The sequence below is a fragment of the Gekko japonicus genome, unplaced genomic scaffold (genome assembly GCF_001447785.1).
Source record: "Gekko japonicus isolate JY-2015 unplaced genomic scaffold, Gekko_japonicus_V1.1 scaffold70, whole genome shotgun sequence".
Lineage (NCBI taxonomy): Eukaryota > Metazoa > Chordata > Lepidosauria > Squamata > Gekkonidae > Gekko > Gekko japonicus.
In genome coordinates, this window is record NW_015167529.1 from 868,448 (window position 1) to 890,068 (window position 21,621).

At 41.6% G+C, this 21,621-nt stretch overlaps 1 protein-coding gene across 1 annotated transcript in view; it reads left to right on the forward strand.

Moving 5' to 3' along the window:
- The first annotated feature begins 1,807 nt into the window (after positions 1-1,807).
- ARHGAP29 (Rho GTPase activating protein 29) overlaps positions 1,808-21,621 on the forward strand; it is a 78,951-nt gene continuing 59,137 nt past the window's right edge. The window contains exons 1-2 of the mRNA XM_015413364.1: positions 1,808-2,057; positions 5,614-5,959. Of these exons, the coding sequence (XP_015268850.1) occupies positions 5,698-5,959 (262 nt within the window). The 5' untranslated portion in view covers positions 1,808-2,057; positions 5,614-5,697. The remainder of the gene's footprint in view (positions 2,058-5,613; positions 5,960-21,621) is intronic.

Here is a 21,621-nt window from a genome sequence, read left to right on the forward strand (position 1 = left end):
CACCCATCCAACCTCTGCTGATGCATGACCAGCAGAGCCAACAATGCTGATGTAATAGTTCTAAAAGTACAAACATTCCTTTCATTGTAGTTAAAACAGGCCTGCTATTATTCGGTGCTTAGGTGGTCCGCCTGTTCAGCCTTTGACCTTTTACCACAGGCCCCTTCCATTCAACCAACACTATTGGAACAGCAGAGAATGGCTCTTCATGCTTTTGCCTCCCATCACTGACTTCTGCATTTCAGCTCCCTGTAATGTACCAGTAGTTCACTAGCATTGCAGATAAGGGTCCTGCAGATGAACTACCACCATGCTGGATGCGAGTAACCATCTAGCTGACAAAAAGGCCCCAGCTGCAACCAACAATTTAATCAGGACCCCCATATATTTGATTAAAGCTGGCTGAGTAGAATATAAGATTTAGCAAATGCTATCAAAAGGAAATGAAAGGATGGAAAGTCTATTGCAAGAAGACTCAATAAAACTGCTCTCCCCCCCCAAGTTGTTTATTTGCAGAAATGTTGGATTTCACCTCTTGCCTGTAAATGTCTGCTGGGCAGTCAAGACGTATCATCCCACACGGCAAAACTGAAGGATGGGAAGATTCTTTTAATTTTTCTAGATGTGCTCAATGCACTCACGTACAGCCAGTTGTTGTGGAAAGTTCAGGACATGAACAAATCACTGTCAACTTTAACTTTAAAGACAAAAGAACAGCTGAAACTGTTCCATTTGGGTGACTGGGGAGGAAATTCCTAAGAAGACCCCACACAACTACATAGGAAGCTTACAGAATTTTCAATTAGGAACAATTTACAATTGATGGTACATTGAAAGCAAATTATTTTGAAATATTTTATTTTGAAAATGTACATGCCACTTCTTCAAAGATCTGCTTGGGGCAGTTTACAGGTAGGGTAAAAATACAAAGACAATTAAAACGCAACCATGAAAAACAAATCCATGATTTTGTATGTTCCTGGGCAGCCCCAACCAACTTCCAAGCAAATTCATGGGCACTGGAACTTAGTTTGTGCAGCAAAACCCACTTCTTCATTATGCTGCAGTAGTTTCCCCCCTAGGCGAACACACAAACTGGCCCATCCCTAATTTATAGCATAAAGACTCACGACAGCTGCAGGAGACCTGGGTAGTCTTCCTTGCACATTCCGAGTCTTGCTGCCCCCATGACTATCCAAGAGATCCCATCCTCCTACACCGCAGAGAGCATTTTCCTACATGCTGTATGTGCCACTAATTTATTCCACACGCCTCTTCGATAGGAATGATTACAGATATGCTTTTAAAAGTTTCCCCAGCGACATTATTAATAGCTCAAAACCAACTTCCTCTGTAGACGACGTACGAAACAGCTGGTTATGCCCTAGTACATAATCTCTTAGAAATCTCTACATCTCACCCACAAATTTAGCCTCGGGAAGCCGCTGAAACCTGAACCGTTTCACTGTACATTAATAATTTTTTTAAGCTTGTTCAAAAATCTCCCGAAAATATAAATAACCAGAGGCGGGCGGGTACCAGAAAATGGGGACAGAGAGAAGAGGCAGCATTCCAACTACGCCAGTCCGCGCAGCGCCGTTTGACTCCAAAAGCTAAAAGCGGACTAGCCACGCATGTGCATTCACACGAAAGAAGCAGCACAATCGGCGATTCCACCAACACCTCTGAAGGTACGCGAAGTACCTCCCCTTTGTCCCGCCCCCCATCCCCCCCCCCTGTACCTGCTGCTTCATTAGTACTATAGCCGCACAGCTCGCTGAGCGAAGCCGTCCAATAGGAGCCGAGGTTTGGAGAGGGGCGGGCCGGCCGGGAGTGCTGGTGGCGACGGCGTTGGCGAGTATAGGCAAGAGAGAGCGAGAGGCCGACGGACGGGCTGTGCGTGTGTCTCGGGGGAGGGCTTAATGGGCGGCGGCGGAGGAGGGGATGTGGCGGCTCCCGCGGTGGCTCCTTGCGCCCGAGGATTCGGAGCCGCCAGCGACAGCGCCCTCGCGCCGGCCATAAGGCTGCTGCCCCCTCTCCCTTCTCCTCTCAGTCCGGTAAGAGCCGCCGAACGCCGCTGGGGCGGGGTCGCGTGGGGAGGAGGGAGTGGGAAAGAAGGGGGGGTGGGGGCGCGAGGCAGGTAACGACCTCCCTCTGCGCGCCCCCCCTCCCCAAGTCCTTCACACGTCTCCCTTCGTCTCCCTCAGGGAAGCCGGTGCCGCGCGGCGTGAGCGAAAACTCCGGGGCGAGTTTCTGAGGGAGAGGCTGGGCTGGGCTGGAGTCCTTATTTCCTCCCCTCTCCGTTCTTACGACCACCTTACTTCTGCTGCGAGCACTTCGCGCTCTTGAGTTTTGGGGGTCCCGCCTGACAAATCATCCCCTCTACGCACACTCCCTGTAGACTTAAAAAAATTAATATAATTAATATCTGCTGCTCGCTTCCCTCCCCCTTTATGTGCCCCTCTGGAGGGGTGTGTGTGTGTGTGTAGTGTGGGGCTCTTTCCGCCCTGCCTCCCTCAACCCAGTTTCGTCCCCCGAAGTTTGCTTTGGTTGCTACCTAGTGGCTGCTCGCTCCCAGCCCGCCTGCCTGCCTGCCTGCCTCTCTCGCTCTGCCCCCGCCCTCCCCGGCTCTCTCTCTCTCGCTCTCTGCGTTCGCAGCCCGAGCGTCTCCTTTCGATTGTATTTAAATCCTGGGCATGAGCAGCGGGAGAAGGGAGGAGGACGTGCGATTTGGCAGCTGGCTGCGTGCATGCATGGGCGGGGAAGGGGGCTTTGGGCTGCCTGTTGCAGAGTGGGGGACTGACGGGAGCGGAGGGAGAGTCTTGCTTAGGAATGCCAGATATTCCTTTGAAGGGGGCGGGAGCGCTCGGCCGGGAGTTGTGTGCCTGTTAATCCATGCATTTGTTTGTCAACAGTTCTTGAAATTGGTTTGTCTCTGTCTGTATCTCTCCCCCCCCCCAAGTTATTAAAAACCATTGCTGCCACCTCTCGCGTGTTACACCTCGCACATTTTAGACTAGGGAGTGGGGAGAAGAGGAAGCTTCAAAAGCAGACGTTTTTTAAGCTCTGTTTTTAATCAGAGGAATTTCGTGCATGAGAACTGAGCTGGCTGCAGGTCCCACTAAAACCAGTGCAGCTTATTTATGCGGAAATATGCAGAAGTTCCAGTATTAGTTTGGGATACTTATTCTAAATTTATCTGGGAAGCATCCCCCCCTCTCCCCGTGTTGAAGTATGTGTGTTGTCTAGGCAGATGTTTTGTTGGATGGGAAAATACAAAAATAAATGTTTTGTACCATGAAAGTTTTGTATTGATACCATACAGGTCTCAAGACTGCAGTAATAATTCTTTCGTTTGATTATTTATGGGGACTTCTCCTGTTGGGGAGGATATTTGACATGTATTTGACATGTAGCATAGACTGGAGATCAGAAGGAGATTCAAAAACAAGTTTGCATGTCTAAAAACTAAGTCATTGTCTTTTTAATTTTGCCAGTTAGAAAGAGTTCTGGTTAACCAACCTGAGAGGAAGCACTTTAAAATAATTAATGATTCTAAATAAAATCTGACTTGTATGTGTTTAGCAAGTTCTGCTTGTCTCACGGGTTGCTGTCCTTTTAAAAGAAGGAAATTGTTAAGTGGAAGCTAGGATTGCAGAACACCTTTCTAGCTGTGAAAACACATGGGAGCTGATGAAAGGTTGCACAAAGTATTTGCATAACATGGTCTAAAGAAAACTTCACTCAGGATAATTTTCCCATATGTTCTGTAAACCAGGTTACATGACTTACATTCATACTTGGAACACTCTTCACTGTGGAACATTATGCATATCAGTTTCAAACAAAGATTAAGTAATTGTAAGAGGCCTTTATGTTAAAATGCTGAACTGATTATTATCTGCAACACAACTGGCTTTTTTTTTTAGAAGCATATGTTCAAATATATCTGTTAAAGATGTGAAGTTCAGAATTTTTTAAGAATGATTTGGTTTACTTCTTAAAATATATTAATTGGATGTGCTGTTTATATACACTAAAGCTGATTGTTGTTTTTAACCAAATGGTAGTTTCTTTGTTTTGTTGGTAAAATTATGGGGAAATGCACATATTACAGGATGAGAATTTCAGCCTGGCTGTTTTCTAGTTTGTACAGAATGTAGAGAAAGAAGTTTGAATATCTCAGTAAAATATAAATCATCCTCAGTTAAATAATAGTGTTGAATTGTTGTACAAGTGAGGGAAGCCAGTTTCACCCAGTTTTCCCATTTTGCTGTCTCCCACACTTCACGGCATTTTGTTCAGGAGGGTCCCCCAAACCTCAAAAGAGCTGAATGACCGGGAGGGAGAGATTTGGGGTTTGTTGTTTTATCTCGGTTTTAACTGGAAATTATTTTTAACTACTATTGTAAGCCGCCTTGAAACATGAGGAAAAGTGAGGTATAAATGTTTTAATAATAATCCACGTATCGGTGACAGCTGAATCCATGTTCCTGGATGACTTCACCCACTGGGTTTATATAGATATTAAAGAGCTTGGGGACCCCAAAGGCCAAGTACCACCTTCTGAAACCTACCCTTCCAGGTGGGACTGGAACCACTGCAGAATAGCGCCTCTCAGTCCAGAGAGACAGTCCAGAAGGACACCATGATCAGCAGTATTGAAAGCTACTGAGAGGTCCAGGAGAATCAACAGAGTCACACTCCCTCTGTCCATCTCCTGGTGTAGGTCATCCACCAGGGTGTTTCAGTTCCATAACCAGGCCTAAAAGCAGATTAGAATGGATCTAAATGGGGAGACTGCTGGGAGAAGGTGAGGAAGATTTTCTTCAGTGAAATCATTCCAGTTGTGATATTATACTTTAAAAGCAAGAATACTCAGTCTTAAAACGGCTTAAAGTATGCTATCAGGTATTCATAGGCAACAAGAAATTGACTTCATTATGACATGGGTAAAGGTAAAGGTTCCCTTGCTCGAAAGCCAGTCGAATCCGACTCTAGGGTTGCGGTGCTCATCTCCGTTTCAAAGCCGAAGAGCCAGCGCTGTCCGAAGACGTTTCCGTGGTCATGTGGCCGGCATGACTAAACACGAAGGTGCACGGAACGCTGTTACCTTCCCACCGAAGTGGTACCTATTTATCTACTTGCAATTTCTTGCTTTCGAACTGCTAGGTTGGCAGGAGCTGGAACTAGATATGGGAGCTCACTCCATCATGCAGCACCCAGGTCTCGAACTGCTGAACTACTGACCTTCCACAGCCTGCCGTTGACATGGGTACAAAGAACTAAAAACCTTTGTGCATAAACCCTTAGTGACTTCAGAGATCAACTGTAGGTCCTTGCAGTTGCATTACTTGTGACTCTTTTAATGTCTGAAGAAGTATGTGTGCACATGAAAGCTTATACCCAGAATAAAAGTAGTCACAAGACTGTTCTCATTTGTTGGTGGTGCCCATGTGGTTTAGTTACTAGGTCTGCTTTAAAACTTCCGTTGAACATTTTCTCTAAAAAAGTACATCTAGTAATGAAGCATTTAAATAGTGTTTGTAATTCATATTTATTTGCATTTTCATTTCTGTTCAACTGACTCTCCTTTTTTCTCTTCTTCCTCAGGATTTCATGTTTTACTTGTCCAATGGACCCTAAATAACGTTGAATGTTAAGTCTGGGAGTTTCATAAGCTCTGCAGCGGCTGGGATGTTGCGACAGAACGGTGGAGGCAACAAGCGTGGTTTAGGATTAACCAAACTATCTACCTCCAATTTCTTCACCATCTCTAATTCAGGAAACTGGGGGATGGGGCGCAGTACCAAGAGCAGCTCTCTGAGCAGTATTAGCTCCAACTCTGACTGTTACGACAGCACTGTTGTGGACCCAGAATACATCATGCATTTGGTGAATGATGTCAGAAAATTTGCAGATGTTCTTTTTTATTTGAGAGAAGCCATTCTTTCAGAAGGTATGTTTATTGCTTCTCTGCAACTGCTTTGGTTTGAAAGTGGCTGTTAACATGATATTTCTTGCGTATGCTTTGCCTTATACAGGAAGTGGTGGGGCTTTCACCACACTTCCTCTGTGAAACACGGTAGAAATTATTTCATAATTGGGCACACATGCAGAACTTAAAGTAAGCAAAACTCAATAATGAAGACTTTGTAAATAGACAAGGGAGAACATACGATAGAAATGGATTCTGCTATAAACAATGTTAGCATTGATTTTAAGTGACTAAAGGAACTACAAGTGGGTAGCAAGCAATCTGGCAGTTTATTTGGGCCATCATTAATTGGTTGAAAAATCTGTGAAATTAGGTTTTGACTTCTGCAACATTTTCTTCCCTAAACAAGATGCTTTTGCTACTTCCTGCCAGTAGGTGGAAACAGAAAATTTGTTTGCTCAGACTTGTGATCCGTGGTTTAGTGTATGAACATTGTTTCCTTACTGAGGAGCACCAGCTTTTCTTAAGCAACAGCAGAGGGATTTTCTCATTTTTGAAATAAATCTCTTGACATTGTAACTTTCCTTTGTGAAAGATAGCTAAAATTTCTATTGCTAATTTCTCCAATTCTGCTTTTAATTTAAGAATCTCATGAACAAGTTGATTATGCTTTCATTGTACTGTGTAGTGGCAATTGAAGAATCTGGAAACCAGGTTTTTATGCTACTGCAAATGTTGGTAATTAAGTATAATTTGTTATTGCAATGAAGCAGCATTCTTTCTTAGAAAAGGTATATGAAGAAATTTGTGATTTTTTCCCCCCTTCAGAAACATGCTTTGCAGAGTAAGTGGATTGTTATAAATGTATGCAGCTCTGGTAGGTAAATCTGGTAATAAATTTCACTTTTATATGGTTTATTTCCAGATTTATTGTTGAATTAGTGTGTGGATGCTGTTTTTGGAATTTCTAAGCTGCACTATTAATCTTAAATTTGCATACAGTTAAGTCAGCCACATTTAAATTCAGCTGAGGTTTAGGCATTGGTATCTTTCCAGCTACAAAGAGTTGGAGTAGATGTGTCGCAGGTTCTTCTTAAGTGGTCAGGAGACGGAACCTGAAATGTCCAGTTGCTTTCCCCTCTTTTTTCCCTTTCAGGAGCAAATTCTTATATCCTAGGTAAGAATATTTACTGGAGTCCTTAGTTTCACATACTTGTTAAACAGGATTCCTGATTAACATTAGGTAGCCCCCCCCATTGTTTTATTTAACCACATTTTAAAGCAGAAAGGTGGGATTCTTCTGAGAAGGGAGAGAATGGGAGAAGGAAACATGCATTCCTTTTTTGAATCCTAACCATGGTTAAGATGGAGTTATTTCTGGATTGCACTGACCAAATAATAAGTAAATAAATACATGATTAGAATAATCAAGTTTCAGCATAACAGGATCAGGTGCTCTACTTTAAAAATGTTGTCAGGAAAAGTTAAGACATTGCATGCAGCTGTAGTTATATATGCAGCTGAGATGTAAAGGATGGGAATAGTCAAAGGTTTTTTGACATCCCAAGGGCATCACTCCCATCCTGGTAGCAGACAGTGAATTAAACTGCCAAGAGTGCTTCCATTACAGCCCTGAGGTGGGCCACCTCACAGTGCCTCATGTTAAGTCTGACCCGATTAAATGAACCGTAACAAGGAGTTTCTATATTAGCTTTAAATATTAATATCTACTTCTTCTAATATTAATATCTACTTCTAGGCAAAGGTTATGGTTAGATGATGTTTTCTTATTTAATGTTAATAGAAAAATGTTCCAAAATAACAGTAGATTATACCTAAGACTTGCTATAGCTGTTTTTGGAATTTCTAAGCTGCACTACTAATCTTAAATTTGCATACAGTTAAATCAGCCACATTTTAATTCAGCGGAGGTATAGGCATTGGTATCTTCCCAGCTACAAAGAGTGGGAGTAGATGTTTCACAGGTTCTTCTTAAGTGGTCAGGAGACGGAACCTGAAATGTCCAGTTGCTTTCCCCTCTTTTTTCCCTTTCAGGAGCAAATTCTTATATCCTAGGTAAGAATATTTACTGGAGTCCTTAGTTTCACATACTTGTTAAACAGGATTCCTGATTAACATTAGGTAGCCCCCCCCATTGTTTTATTTAACCACATTTTAAAGCAGAAAGGTGGGATTCTTCTGAGAAGGGAGAGAATGGGAGAAGGAAACATGCATTCCTTTTTTGAATCCTAACCATGGTTAAGATGGAGTTATTTCTGGATTGCACTGACCAAATAATAAGTAAATAAATACATGATTAGAATAATCAAGTTTCAGCATAACAGGATCAGGTGCTTTAAAAATGTTGTCAGGAAAAGTTAAGACATTGCATGCAGCTGTAGTTATATATGCAGCTGAGATGTAAAGGATGGGAATAGTCGAAGGTTTTTTGACATCCCAAGGGCATCACTCCCATCCTGGTAGCAGACAGTGAATTAAACTGCCAAGAGTGCTTCCATTACAGCCCTGAGGTGGGCCACCTCACAGTGCCTCATGTTAAGTCTGACCCGATTAAATGAACCGTAACAAGGAGTTTCTATATTAGCTTTAAATATTAATATCTACTTCTAGGCAAAGATGTTGCCGGTTATGGTCAGATGATGTTTTCTTATTTAATGTTAGTAGAAAAATGTTCCAAAAAAACAGTAGATTATACCTAAGACTTGCTATATAGCATTTCTTGTTCACTTTAAACCTCATCTTCTAGTCATGTGTGAAAGACTTGTGAAACTAGTGCTGTACAGTAAGAGATACTATTTCTCAATTATATATAGTTTGATCACTTACAAAAATTGGTATTTCTGAAGGTCTAGGATTTCCTGTATCCTCTCTTCTGTCTTTGTTCTCACTGAACAAATCATAAATATTTCAGTACACAATAAGAGGAAGTGTGTCCAAATTTAAAATAGATGTGATTGCTTGTTTTAGCCAGTTATATTTATATAGACATCTTGGTGTCCTGCTTCTTGAATGCTGGTTATACTCCGGCATGTTGGGTTCAGGCTATGACTGCGTCTCTGAAAACAATTTTTTCTGATAATAAATCATGTTGCCCCCACCTCCAGATAGAGCTGTCACTTGCCTCATAGGATGTGGGGAACACACTGATAACATCATACATTTTGAGTTTATCACAGCAATGTATCATTGACCAATACTGTGAGCATTTCACCATATTCAGTTTGATCTGCACAGTTAATCACTGTGTTAGGCTGCTTAAATATTTTTTAAAAAGAGGCTGATACTTCCATCAAATATAAGGATGACCGTCTTTCGCTGTTATAAAGATCCTTTTTTGTTCATTTGTTGCAGTTGCATATTCTGTTCAGACTCCGTTCTAAACATTAGAGAACAATCAATATAGCATTGGTGCATTTATGACCTTTTAGTGCAAAAGTATATTTATGCAGTTTATAACCCGCAACCTCTGTGCAACAGAGGACTTGGGATTGTTCACAGCGTACATAGTTGTGTTTTGGAAGTGAAAGTGTGTTAGTCTCTATAGATCATATGGGTAGGATTGTTGTATTCAGAAAAAGGAGGTGTGAAAGATGAGCTTTCTTCTTTTCATGAGTTGGTGATAAGCTTACGTTTGTCACATACTCTCTGTTCCAGAACTCTGTTTTGAACTATAGTGCCTTCACAGGTGCAAACTTGATAGAACTCTTGTTTTTGTCCAATGCAGCTGAAGTTAAAGGGGTGTGAATAGATTTGTTAGCATGCCATCCTTAGTTGGTACTACACTGAAACCACTTAAAAACCTTTATATCCTAGGGACTTTAAGTTGTTGAGGCTTTCAGTTAGTAATTCTGTTTCTTTATTAGAGGAACTGCAGTGTGTCCTTTGCAAAGTAAGAACAGAGTCCTTCAGAGAAGTCTAGACTATTTAATAGAACATAATCTCTGTAACACAGGTACATAAGGAGCTGGTACCAGCTAACCTGGCATGAATTCATTTTGAGGAATGCTCCCGTATTTTGTGTTTGTATAGCAATCATTGTACTTGATGGACCTCTGTACTTCCACAGAAAAAATCCCTTTATCTGCTGAATGCCCAATAAGTCTGCTTTTGAGCAATCATGGCAAATATACATGGTAGACGTTAACCATATCTTACACCTTCAGTTAACTAGCATGAAATCAAAGCTTTAGTCTTTGCTTCAAATCCAAGAACATTTTATTGTTTTTTTAATCAAAGGTTTGGTTGATAAACTGAATTGGCCATCTTTATTCTTGTACATCAGAGTTATGCTTCTGTTTGGCAGCTTAAACTAATGAATGCCATAATCTCTCAGTTTGTTCTAGATGGGTTGTGTAGCTGAATCAAGGCAGTATCTTTACCTCACTAGAAAGATAGCAAGCTTTAGCTGGCAAATAGGGAACAAGTGAGAATTGGAACTCTTGCCATTGCATCTGAGATCTAGACAGTTCCATTTGAGTATATGAAATACATTTCCTGACATAATTCTGAATAGAGTTGATCCTGGCACACTGTTTTCCTATTTCTATAGTTATCTGTACCTACTGGGCCATCTTTTGGGACTTTAATCCTAAAACAAATAGAACTACACAAAATTTTTAAAAAATAGATTTTTATTTCTTTTGCAGCCTAAAGTAGCATTCATACCAGTAATTGAGTCATGTCACAGGATGTGAGCTATCCACACAGAAGAACACAAACTTCCTAAGAACTTTTAGTAAGAAAATGTATGCTAGTTAAACTTGAAATCCAGAGTTTTGGTGGATAGTGAACTCATATTTGTGACATATTAATTCTGTCGAAAATATCATACGTGCACTGCACCATGACCAGTTTAAGCTCATTTTTGTGATGTTTAGTTTAAGTTGGTTTAAAGTTGATAGTGAATTCTAAATCTCCTCTAATACTGTGTTAAGTAATACTAGTGCTTTTGACAAGGTACCAAAGATTCCTGTGTAAATTTAGCAGTCATGGAATTAGAGGACGGGTTCTTTTACGGATTAAAAACTGTTTAAATGACAGGAAACAAAGAGTAAGAATAAATTGACTGTTTTCACAGTGGAGGGAAGAAATCAGTGGAGTCCCACAAGGATCGGTATTGAAGCTAGGACTATTTATTCATAAGTTATCTGGAAGTAGGGATAAATAGTGTAGTGGCCGTCAAGTTTGTAGATGACACAAAATTATCCAGGATGGTGAAAACCAAGGTTGACTGTGAAGAGCTCCAAGAGGACCTCCACAAATGTCAAATGAAGTTCAGTATTGACAAGTGTAAGGTGATGCACATTGGACAAAAAAAATCCCAACTTCAAGTATAGGCTAACAGGGTCTGAACTTGCTGAGGCTGAGAGGGATAAAGATATTGGGGTCATAGTGGATAGCTCAATGAAAGGGTCAACCTAGTGTGCTGCAGCAGTGAAAAAGGCAAACTCTGCTCTAGGGATTATTGGGAAAGGGATTGAGAATAAAGCAGCTAATATTGTAATGCCCCTGTATAGATACTGTACACAGTTCTGTCTTTACATTAGTATCTAAATTTCATATTATTATAGTTATATTTTGATATCCAGTTTTTGTGCTGATTACGAACTGTAATAAAGCGATGATGATGATACTGTACACAGTATTCCAAATGAGGTGTTGTCTCATTTGGAATACTGTGTATAGTTCTGGTCACCATATCTCAAAAAGAACACTGCAGAGCTGGAGAAGTAGAGGAGGGCAACCAAGATGATCAGGGGGGTGGAGCACCTTCCCTACGAGGAAAGGCTGAAGAATCTGGGACTTTTCAGTTTTAAAAAAGAGATAACTAAGAGGGGAAATGCTTATAAAATTATTCATGGGGTGAAGGGTTGACAAAGAGACATTTTCTTCCTCTCCCAAAATACTAGAACTCAAGGGCATCCAATGAAGCTGATGGGCAGTAAGTTCAGGATAGACAAAAAGAAAAACTACTTTGCACAGAGAGTGATTAAAATGTGGAATTTGCTGCCAGAGGTTTTGATGGCCACAGCAATAAACAGCTTTAAACGGTGATTCAATAGATTCATGGAGGATAAAAGTCTATCAGTGACTAACCATGGTGACAGAGGGGAACCTCCACATTCAGAGGCACTAAACCTCTGAATCGCAGAGCCAGGAGGTAACATTGGGGAAGGTCTCGGTTAAGGATGTGCATTCGGTTCGTCTGAACCGAATGCACCCCCGAAAATGGCCCATTTGGACCCCTTTCGGGCTGTTGCAGGCCGATTCAGATTCTGTGATCTGAATCGGCTTGCCGCCGAATTGCTGCCAAATTTCGGTGGCAATTTGGCCCCATTATATCCTATGGGCCATTGAAGTCAATGGGGGCTGGAGGGGAGTGTTTTTTTCCCCACCATAGAGAACAATGGAGGGAATAGGGGCAACCTGTTTGAAGGCCCGTAGAATTGAACCCCCTGGTCCAATGCTCTTGAAACTTGATTGGTATCTTGGGGAGAGGTTCCAGCAGCTACTCTGTAAGTTTGGAGTCTCTCCCTCAAGCCCCCTCCCCTCCAGCCCCCAGAATATACCCTATGTTTTTGCCATTGACTTCAATGGTCCATATGATATAATGGGGCTGAAATTGACATTTGGCTGGCCGAAACACTCCCCAATGGGCTCCTACTGATGAAACTGACATGCGGGAGTCTTACTGCCAGCCGAAATTGATTCTGCCCGATTTGGCTGAATCCGAATGGGCCAATTTATTTATTTTTTTTGCACACCCCTAGTCTCGGTTTCTATGCCCTGGTGTTGGCTATCCCGAGGAACTGGTTGGCCACTGTGTGAGACAGGACACAGGACTAGATGGACCATTGGACTGATCCAACAGGGCTATTTTTGTTTTCTCCCTGTAAAAGGTTTTAGTTTTGATCATTATTCTGGTGGGTATACTACAGTGAGCTTAAAATGATGGAATTACTTCGATATGCAATATTTACCCTCCCTCCGACATGTGTATGCTTTGTTTTTAAAATTGTTTTTAAAATTTAAAATTGAAAAACATGAACTTTTGCTAGCTCAAGCCCTCACTATTCCAGCAAGACGGAAAAATGGTAAGGGCTCCAAGAAACTGATGTGGATGAACTAAGAGCTTCAGAATAAGCTAAGGGAGAAAAAGGAATGCTCAGGAAATGGCGGGAAGGTCAGACCTCTAAAGAGGAGTACATGAAAGTTACTAGGTACTGCAGATCAGCCATCAGAGAAACCAAAGCTCAGTATGAGTTGGGTCTGGCCAGTGGGGCTTGCTACAATAAGAAAACTTCTACAGATATGTGAGAAGCAAACGCAAGGTAAAAGAGGCAATTGGACCGTTTTTGGGAGTAGAAGGAGAAACTTTGTGGAGGACAGAGAAAAAGCAGACAGGCTTAATGACTTTTTTGCCTCTGGTTTCTCCCAGAAGAACGTGAGCCCATCTAGAGATGGTATAGGACATAACAGGACACCTGAGTGTCCAGTTGACATTGACAGGGAGGTTATAGAGAGGCACCTGGCTGCACTGGACAAATACAAATCCTCTGGGCCAGATGGTGTGCACCCAAGAGTGCTCAAACAACTGTCTAATGAACTTGCAGAGCCTCTGTCCATCATCTTCAAGGCCTCCTGGAGGACTGGGGATGTGCCACAAGATTGGAAAAGAGCAAATGTTACCCTAATCTTTAAGAAAGAGAAGAAAGGTGACCCAGGAAACTACGGGCTGGTTAGTCTGTCTTCTGTTGCTGGAAAGATATTAGAGCATATTTTAAAGGGATCGATATGTAAGCATCTGAAGGACCACTTAGTGATCCGGGGAAGTCAGCATAGTTATGTCCCCAACAGATCTTGTCAGACCAACCTGGTTTCCTTCTTTGATTGTGTGACAAGCTTACTGGATCATGGGAACTCTGTTGATGCGATTACCAGGATTTCAGTAAAGCTTTTGATGAGGTTCCCCATGACATTCTGTTGGGCAAACTGGAAGACTGTGGACTGGACTATTGGACAGTTTGGTGGATAGGGAACTGGTTAGAGGACCACACCCAAAGAGTGGTGGTCAGTGGCGTTTCAACAGATTGGAGGGAAGTGTCCAGTGGGGTACCGCAGAGCTTGGTTTTGGGCCCAGTACTTTTTAATATTTTAATCAATGATCTGGATGAAGGGGTAGAATGGCTACTCATAAAATTTGCTTATGATACCAACTTGGGAGGAGTAGCAAACACCCAACAAGATAGAGTTAAAATTCAACAAGACCTGAATACTCTGGAGAAGTGGGCAGTTGCAAACAGGATGCAATTCAACAAAGATAAATGCACAGTATTACATCTGGGCCACAAAAATGTCAAGCACAAATACTGGATGGGGGATATGTATCTGGGGAGTAGTGTATGTGAAAGAAATAAGGGTGGACTGTAAACTAAATATGAGCAGGCAGTGTTATGCAGTGGCAAAAAGGCAAATTCAGTCTTGGGTTGTATTAAAAGGGCCATAGCATCGAAATTGCAGGAGGTCATAGCCCCTCTGTATACTGCCTTGGTCAGGCCACACCTTGAGTACTGTGTGCAGTTCTGGAGGCCTCACTTCAAAAAGGATGTGGGCAAAGTCGAGAGGGTGCAGAAGAAACCGACGTGGATGATCAGGGGTCTGGAGACTGAGCCCTACGAGGAAAGGCTAAGGGCCTTGGGAGTGTTTAGTTTGGAGAAGAGGAGATAGAGGGGGGACATGATTGCCCTCTTTAAATATTTGAAAGGCTGTCATTTGGAGGAGGGCAAGGAGCTGTTCCAGTTGGCAGCAGAGGATAGGACCCGAAGCAACGGGTTTAAATTACGTGCAGAAAGGTATCGGCTGGATATTAGGAAAAACCTTTTCATGGTCAGAGTTGTTCAGAGGTGGAATCAGCTGCCTATGGAGGTGGTTAGCTCCCCTTCACTGGCAGCTTTCAAGGAGAGGCTGGACGAATATTTGTCAGAGATGCTTTAGGCTGATCCTGCATTGGGCATGGGGTTGGACTAGATGGCCTGTATGGCCCCTTCTAACTCTATAATTCTATGAGTCTAGTTAGCTGTAGGAAGCGTCAGCCTTGCTGTACTAAGGATGAGCACTTTTTGGTTTCTTCTAATCTTACCATTGGATGTTAATTCTATTAGGTTTTGTTAGTATACTATACCTTTGCCTATTTGAGTGTCACTTTGCACAATGTAGATTTATGCTCAGTACAGCCACATGCACTGTAGTGTCAAATAATGAACAGAGAATAGTGAAATTGTTTTACTGATGTTCAACACAAGTTGGACAACAGCCTGTTTATTTCCCCAAAGTCTTGCACTGGCAAATCATTTCTTGGATAGTGGTACTAAGGCATCACTTGCTGGGTGCTAACCAAACCATCTTTAGCCAGACTACAGGTAACATAGACATTCGTCATGTCTGCCTGCTGACTCTGAGGGTTTGTAGCTGACCAGTACCTTGCACTGAATCCAGTGACTGATTGGTAACCAATGGAGTGACAGCAGAATTTTTGTGATATCTGTGTTGCACCTAGCTCCTGATAGCAGCCCACCTGTGGTGTTCTGTACCAACCAGAATTTCCAAGGTTACTTTAACTCCAGGTGCATTACAATAATCTAATTTAGAGGTTACAGTAGCATGAAATCACATGGCTGGATTGACTGAGGTAAGGTGCCGTCTGCCAGGCTAAATGGAGTTAGAGGAAAACATTTTTGCAGCTGAATTAACTTGCTTCTCTAGCAATGGGTCCAGTATAACCTTTTGAGTTAGCAAGTGCTAGCTGGATCCAATCAACGGTGAGAAACACCTCAGCTTTCCCAATCAGCATCACCTCAGTCTTGTCAAGATTTGGTTTCAACATGTTCATCTGTAGCCATTAAACCACAACGATCAGACAGTGGTGCAGGACCTCTACAGCATCACCCAGGTAATTTGGATATAGAAATATAGAGCTGGGTGTCAGTGTGTTGATAACAATCTACTTCAAAGCCATTAAATGATTTCTCCTAAAGGCTTTACATAGAAATTCAATGGTGTGAAGAATAAGAATGAGTCCTGTGGAATACCACAGGACAAGTCCCACACTGATGACACTTGGTCTCCAACAGCAACCTGCTGAGTCCCATCTTTAAAGAACTATTTAAATAAATCCAAAGCACATCCCTTAATCCATGCTTTTACCTTCAAATACCTTAACAAGATGGCATAGTCCACAGTATCAAAGGCTGCTGATAAATCCAGCTACAAAAACACAACCCTTGTCTTTGTTTAGAGTTCAGCTAAAGCCACCAGCATTGCCTCCATCGCATAGCCCAGCCCGAAGCTAGACTGAAAGGGGTCTAGAGCAGATGAGTCAGTCAGGAAAATCTAGATTTGTTCTGCAACCTTTCTTCCATCTTGCCCAGAGACCAGGTGATTATTGGCTACAACTTTCTTGTTCAGTGTTGTTTTTTATTAACTAATGGATGGCTGCCTGAGAGGCACCAGTGGTTGATTTATGATGGACATCAAGACCTTGAGGAGGCAGTAGGTAGACCATGACACAGGCTGAACCTCCAGCCCCAAAACCAGACCTTCACCCAGAGGTTCAGTGCAAAAACTTAGGTTTATAGTAAATTCTTTGTTATTTATGGTGCATGTCACGACCTGAAAGATACCCATAGTGGCCAAAGAGGCTACAGAATCCTGTGCCGGCCCAGACAACGTACCGTCAGAACGAATGTTAAAATACCTGGAACAATCAATCTAGGTGTCTTCACATCAAGCCCAAGGGTTCCTTTGAAAAGTCAGACAGGGTACCCAGCAGGGAACTAGGTGGCTGGTGAATAAGCAGAGTGCCCAGTCAATCGCTAGAACCTAACATAAGGAAGAATCACTTTCTGTAATAGTTTGCACTAGGGAACCTGCAAAAGGGGAAAGACTCAGAGAATATCCACTCTCCCTCCCTGGCCTTCAGTGCAGGTTTGATGAAGGTTCACATAAGCAGGCAGGGTTGACCGAGATGGATCCACCCCATCATTTTCTTCCAACCGGGTCTCAGTCCTGCAAGCCAGATCAATTTTTCTTCCTCTAGCAACCTTGAGAGGAATATGGTTTCTTGCAACACAAGATCAATGAGGAATGATATCCCTGAAGAAGCAGAGGCACTAAAATCCCTTGCATCACCATCCCTCAGGATAGGATGGAAATTAGATGAGTTGTAAGTTCAGTTGTGTCTCATTATCCATCTTTCTGAACTTCCCACCCTCATATCTTCCAGTTCCCAATTGCACAGAAATAGTAACCTCACTAAACATCAACCCCAGTTAGCAGCCACCAACAGTACAACTAGGAAACGCGCAACACTTGACATCCTGCCAACTTCAAAGAAGCCTAAAAGCAGTCCAGAAGGTATTTAAAGATGGGCCAGAGCTGATGTCATAGTTCAGTCTCAGGCTAGTGTTGTTCACGGGTTCCAAGTATACAATTGAATTCTCTATCTCTTGCTGGTTGAACTTGTTCCAAGCAGGCTGCGAGCCCCAAGTTCATACTATTGCATTGTGCGGGATTTTTACAGGTGCCACAACTGTTAGGGAACCTGGAGAGTAGCAAGGATTTGATGTGCTCAGGAGGACTCCTTACTTGAATGCAGCTCCAGAGATATATCCCCTGGGTTTCAAAAATGGATTACCTGGTAATAGAGGGTGCTAATAGTTCATAATAGCTCATTAAGAGCTGCGGTGGCTCAAGTAGTTAAGACGCTGAACTGCAGGCTGTGGAAGGTCAGTAGTTCAGCAGTTTGAGACCCAAGTTGCCGCATGATGGAGTGAGCTCCTGTATCTAGTTCCAGCTCCTGCCAACCTAGCAGTTCGAAAGGAAGAAATTGCAAGTAGATAAATAGTTACCACTTCGGTGGGAAGGTAACAGCGTTCCGTGCGCCTTGGTGTTTAGTCATGCCGGCCACATGACCACGGAAACGTCTTCGGATAGCGCTGGCTCTTCGGCTTTGAAATGGAGATGAGCACCACAACCCTAGAGTCGGTCTCGACTGGCTTTCGAACAAGGGAACCTTTACCTTAATAGTTCATTGCATGTCAAAAGTTTTACAGAGGTGTGACTCTAGCTGTGGAATAGCTCTGAATAATGACGTTACATTATGTTATATACCATTTTATTTAGGATTAAAATTCAGTAGACCATTGATATGTTGCACATTGTTGCATGCACTACTTGTCCATGAACTAGTGATTGTATACAGCTACTGCCATATGCAGACTTGAGTTTTTCTCCTTCCACTAAAAACCTATCATTTGGATTTAAATCAGTTCTGTATGTATTACAAATGCCTACAAAAATTATGCTGTATCCTGTAAGTTCTGCTTTCCCCCCCAGATGATTGAGTACCTTAGAAGTGAGGAGCCAATAATTCAGTTTCAGTTCCTGTGGCTCTCTTAAAGCCTATGAACCTTTTTACTGCTTGCTTTGTTCATCTGGGTAAAATCTGTAGTGCATTTCCCACATTTAATGGATTGTACAAATCTTTGCAAATAGAAATCGAATATCAAAAAATTTAGGGTTAATTTCAGATCCAGATCCTAAGCATATTGAGTTGTTGAAGGATCTGCAAAATAATGATTGCCAGTGTTGATTCACAATTTTAATTTTGGCAACTAGCACAGAGATTATATTCTACCACAGGACTGACATGTGTTTTTAAAAACATGTTTTAAAAAAAACTGCTGGCCACATAATAAAGGATGGAGTGCTTCTTTAAAATTAGCAGCAGGGTGAATCTTGTGCAGGGATAGAGCATCAGTGAATTGGGTTGTAGGGAGTTGCTTGCTATACATACCAACATGTTCTACCATGCTGACTGCTCTTCAAGGGTGTACATATCAAAAATTTAGGGTTAATTTCAGATCCAGATTTGAGGAGGGTATTCTCTTCATTATCCCTAATTTCTAGGACTGTTCTTCCATTTCAGGTTTTTCAGATCCCCCCCCCCCGGAAAATTGTGAACATTTTATCAGTTACCCCTATGAGGGATGGGCAAAGGTTCTGCCCCTTTCTGAAATACATCAGTATCCTTTTGTCCTGTTTGTTGTGAGAGTAGAGCAACTAGCAGCCAGTCTGGACCCACTCCCCAAATTCCAGGAGATAAATTGTCATTACTCTCAGAATTTGGGAGTGTTGGAGTCATTTGAGATATTCCCAAGCCAACTCAAAACAGCTGATTTCTAGTCTATTTTCAGCTTGGCTATATCCAGAAGTACACCTTTACTGGTATGCTCCTGTAAACTGTCCTTGCCAGACAGTGACACAAAAGTGATTCATTTACTTTTGGTCTTATGGAGCAGGAACTGAGACAGCCAAGGCTTGCTGGCTGTCAGAAACAATGGCTGGCTACCAAAGCCTAGCAAACATTTGTACACCTTTGCAGATCGGGGATTAGCTGGGGATTCCTTCTGAACTACTTTGCAGAGTTCTTTTTTTTTTTTTTGAACAAAACTTTTATTTTTTGGATATAATATCATATTTAACATTGGCTTTCACTTATCCAATACCCATATTTCCCTTCCCCCCCTCCCTTGCAAGTGGCTTCCCGCAGTGCTCTACCCTTTTTCCCTTTACCATACTTATATTTGCTTAAACATTTTAAAATTGCTAAATATTAAAGATAACACTTCTATCAATATTGTTCTAAATACAATAAATTGTGTTTAACATCCCAGTTTTCCTCTAGATAGTCTTTAAAGTCTTTCCAGTCTTCAAAAAATTCTTGATCTTCTTTGTTACTCAACTTTCTTGTTATTTTGTCCATTTCTGCCATAAATAACACTTTTTGTATCCAGTCTGAGATCTCGGGCATTTGAACTACTTTGCAGAGTTCTGATGATCCTTACTTAAATTAGTAAGTTTAAATTCTGTTGACTAAACCACCAATTGCATTTCAATTTCTATATATGCATATGCAACTATACATTGTATAGTATAGCTTATTTGTAATAAAGCTGAGAAAGCTGCTTTAGTTAGCCAATAACAGATTTGAGAACAAGATTAACAATACTGACAAAGTACATGTAGTGTAATGGATAGCTTGAAGATTCAATTAACTTTCTTGTTAAGTCTAACTTTCTCTCTGACTTAAAGTTGTGAACACTTGCCCTCCCCCAATCACATACTCTGCATTCTTTCAGAACAAATGTTCACTTGTTGCTATAGTGTCGAAGATCAACAGTTGGTAGGGGTATGTTTCTTGAGCAAGTGCATTTGAGTGTTCAGATTTAACTCCTCCTGGGAAACTTTACTTTTGTTGACTTAAATGCCCTTTAAAACAGCTTTGCTGTTAAAAGAAACAACTGTTCCTAATAGTCTTATTTATCTTCTAGCTTAACCCCCCCCCCAGCAAATACTAGATTTTTGTCTAGTTTTTAGATATGAGTGTACTTGAACCCATGGCTGCCAAGGCCACAGTGGCTGTTCATGCCACTTAATGTCCACTTAGTACCAAGTCATAAGAATTATGTTCCCGTCACATGCCCGCCACACATTCAATATTTATACTAAGGCTGAATTTATATACTAAACTAGAGGAATGCTAACTTTTGACTGCACAAATATCAGTACTGTAATGCAAAAGTTCTAATTGAGACAAATTATGTTTGCATTTCTGTGGAATGTTGCAAAGATTCTTTGCAAAGTTAAAGCTTAGTGAAGAGGAGATGTTAGGTTCTGTGTACCTAGAACACTGTTATGATTCTGCAGTATATGTATGTGACACCTATACAACGGATATAATAAAGTGTCATCAAGCTGTGACATCAGATACTTGCAATCAAATGCCCCCTCCCTCCTCTATGGTCGGCTTACTGGGTTTAATTCCATTCAGTGAGAGTTTTAAAACTCATTCTCCCCCTACCCTACTGTCCGTAGACTGCAGACACTGGCAAAAAAATTCTCTAAGTGCCATAGAACTCACTTGTGCAACTTTTCAGTTTAGTGCCATTGAGATTTACAACCTGTGGCTTCACTAAGGTTTTGCAGACCTTAGGAAAGTCTTGGGAGTGCATTTGTAAGGTATTTACATTGTGAGCTCATGCAACTACACTCTGTAGCACAATCAGTTAAGACTTCCAAGAAAGTTTTTTGAGTGGTAGAATTGTACAGAAAAGAACTGTACTCTAATAAACTATTCTGGTACTTAAAGAAAACAAAGTGAACTCTTTAGATTATAGTGGTGTACACTAAGGATCTCAGGACTTAGAAATCATTTTCTGTAGGAGTACTCTTGCACAGTTTCAGAACTTTGGCAAATCTATTCCTATGACTTCCCTGAGTTTAGGGATTTTCCTGTCTGCTCTTGGTGTTCTACTTCACTGATTTTCTGAAACATCAGTGGAAAGTCTTTTGGGTAAAATCCCCAGGAGTAGAGAGAGTTCAAATCCTAACTGGGGTGGACTTGCAGGAATCAGTTTATGCCTAATTTTTAGCACCTTGGGTAATTGGATTTTCTAACTAAAGAAAAAACTGTCCTGGGACATCTTTGGTAGTAATATGCTACTTTGAACAGTTCACAAGGCAAAGTCCATTTCTTTATTAGTACTCTAATCTCATAATCCTAGCTCTGTGTGGTCTGTGTTTAGGTGGGTTGTCAGAAAATA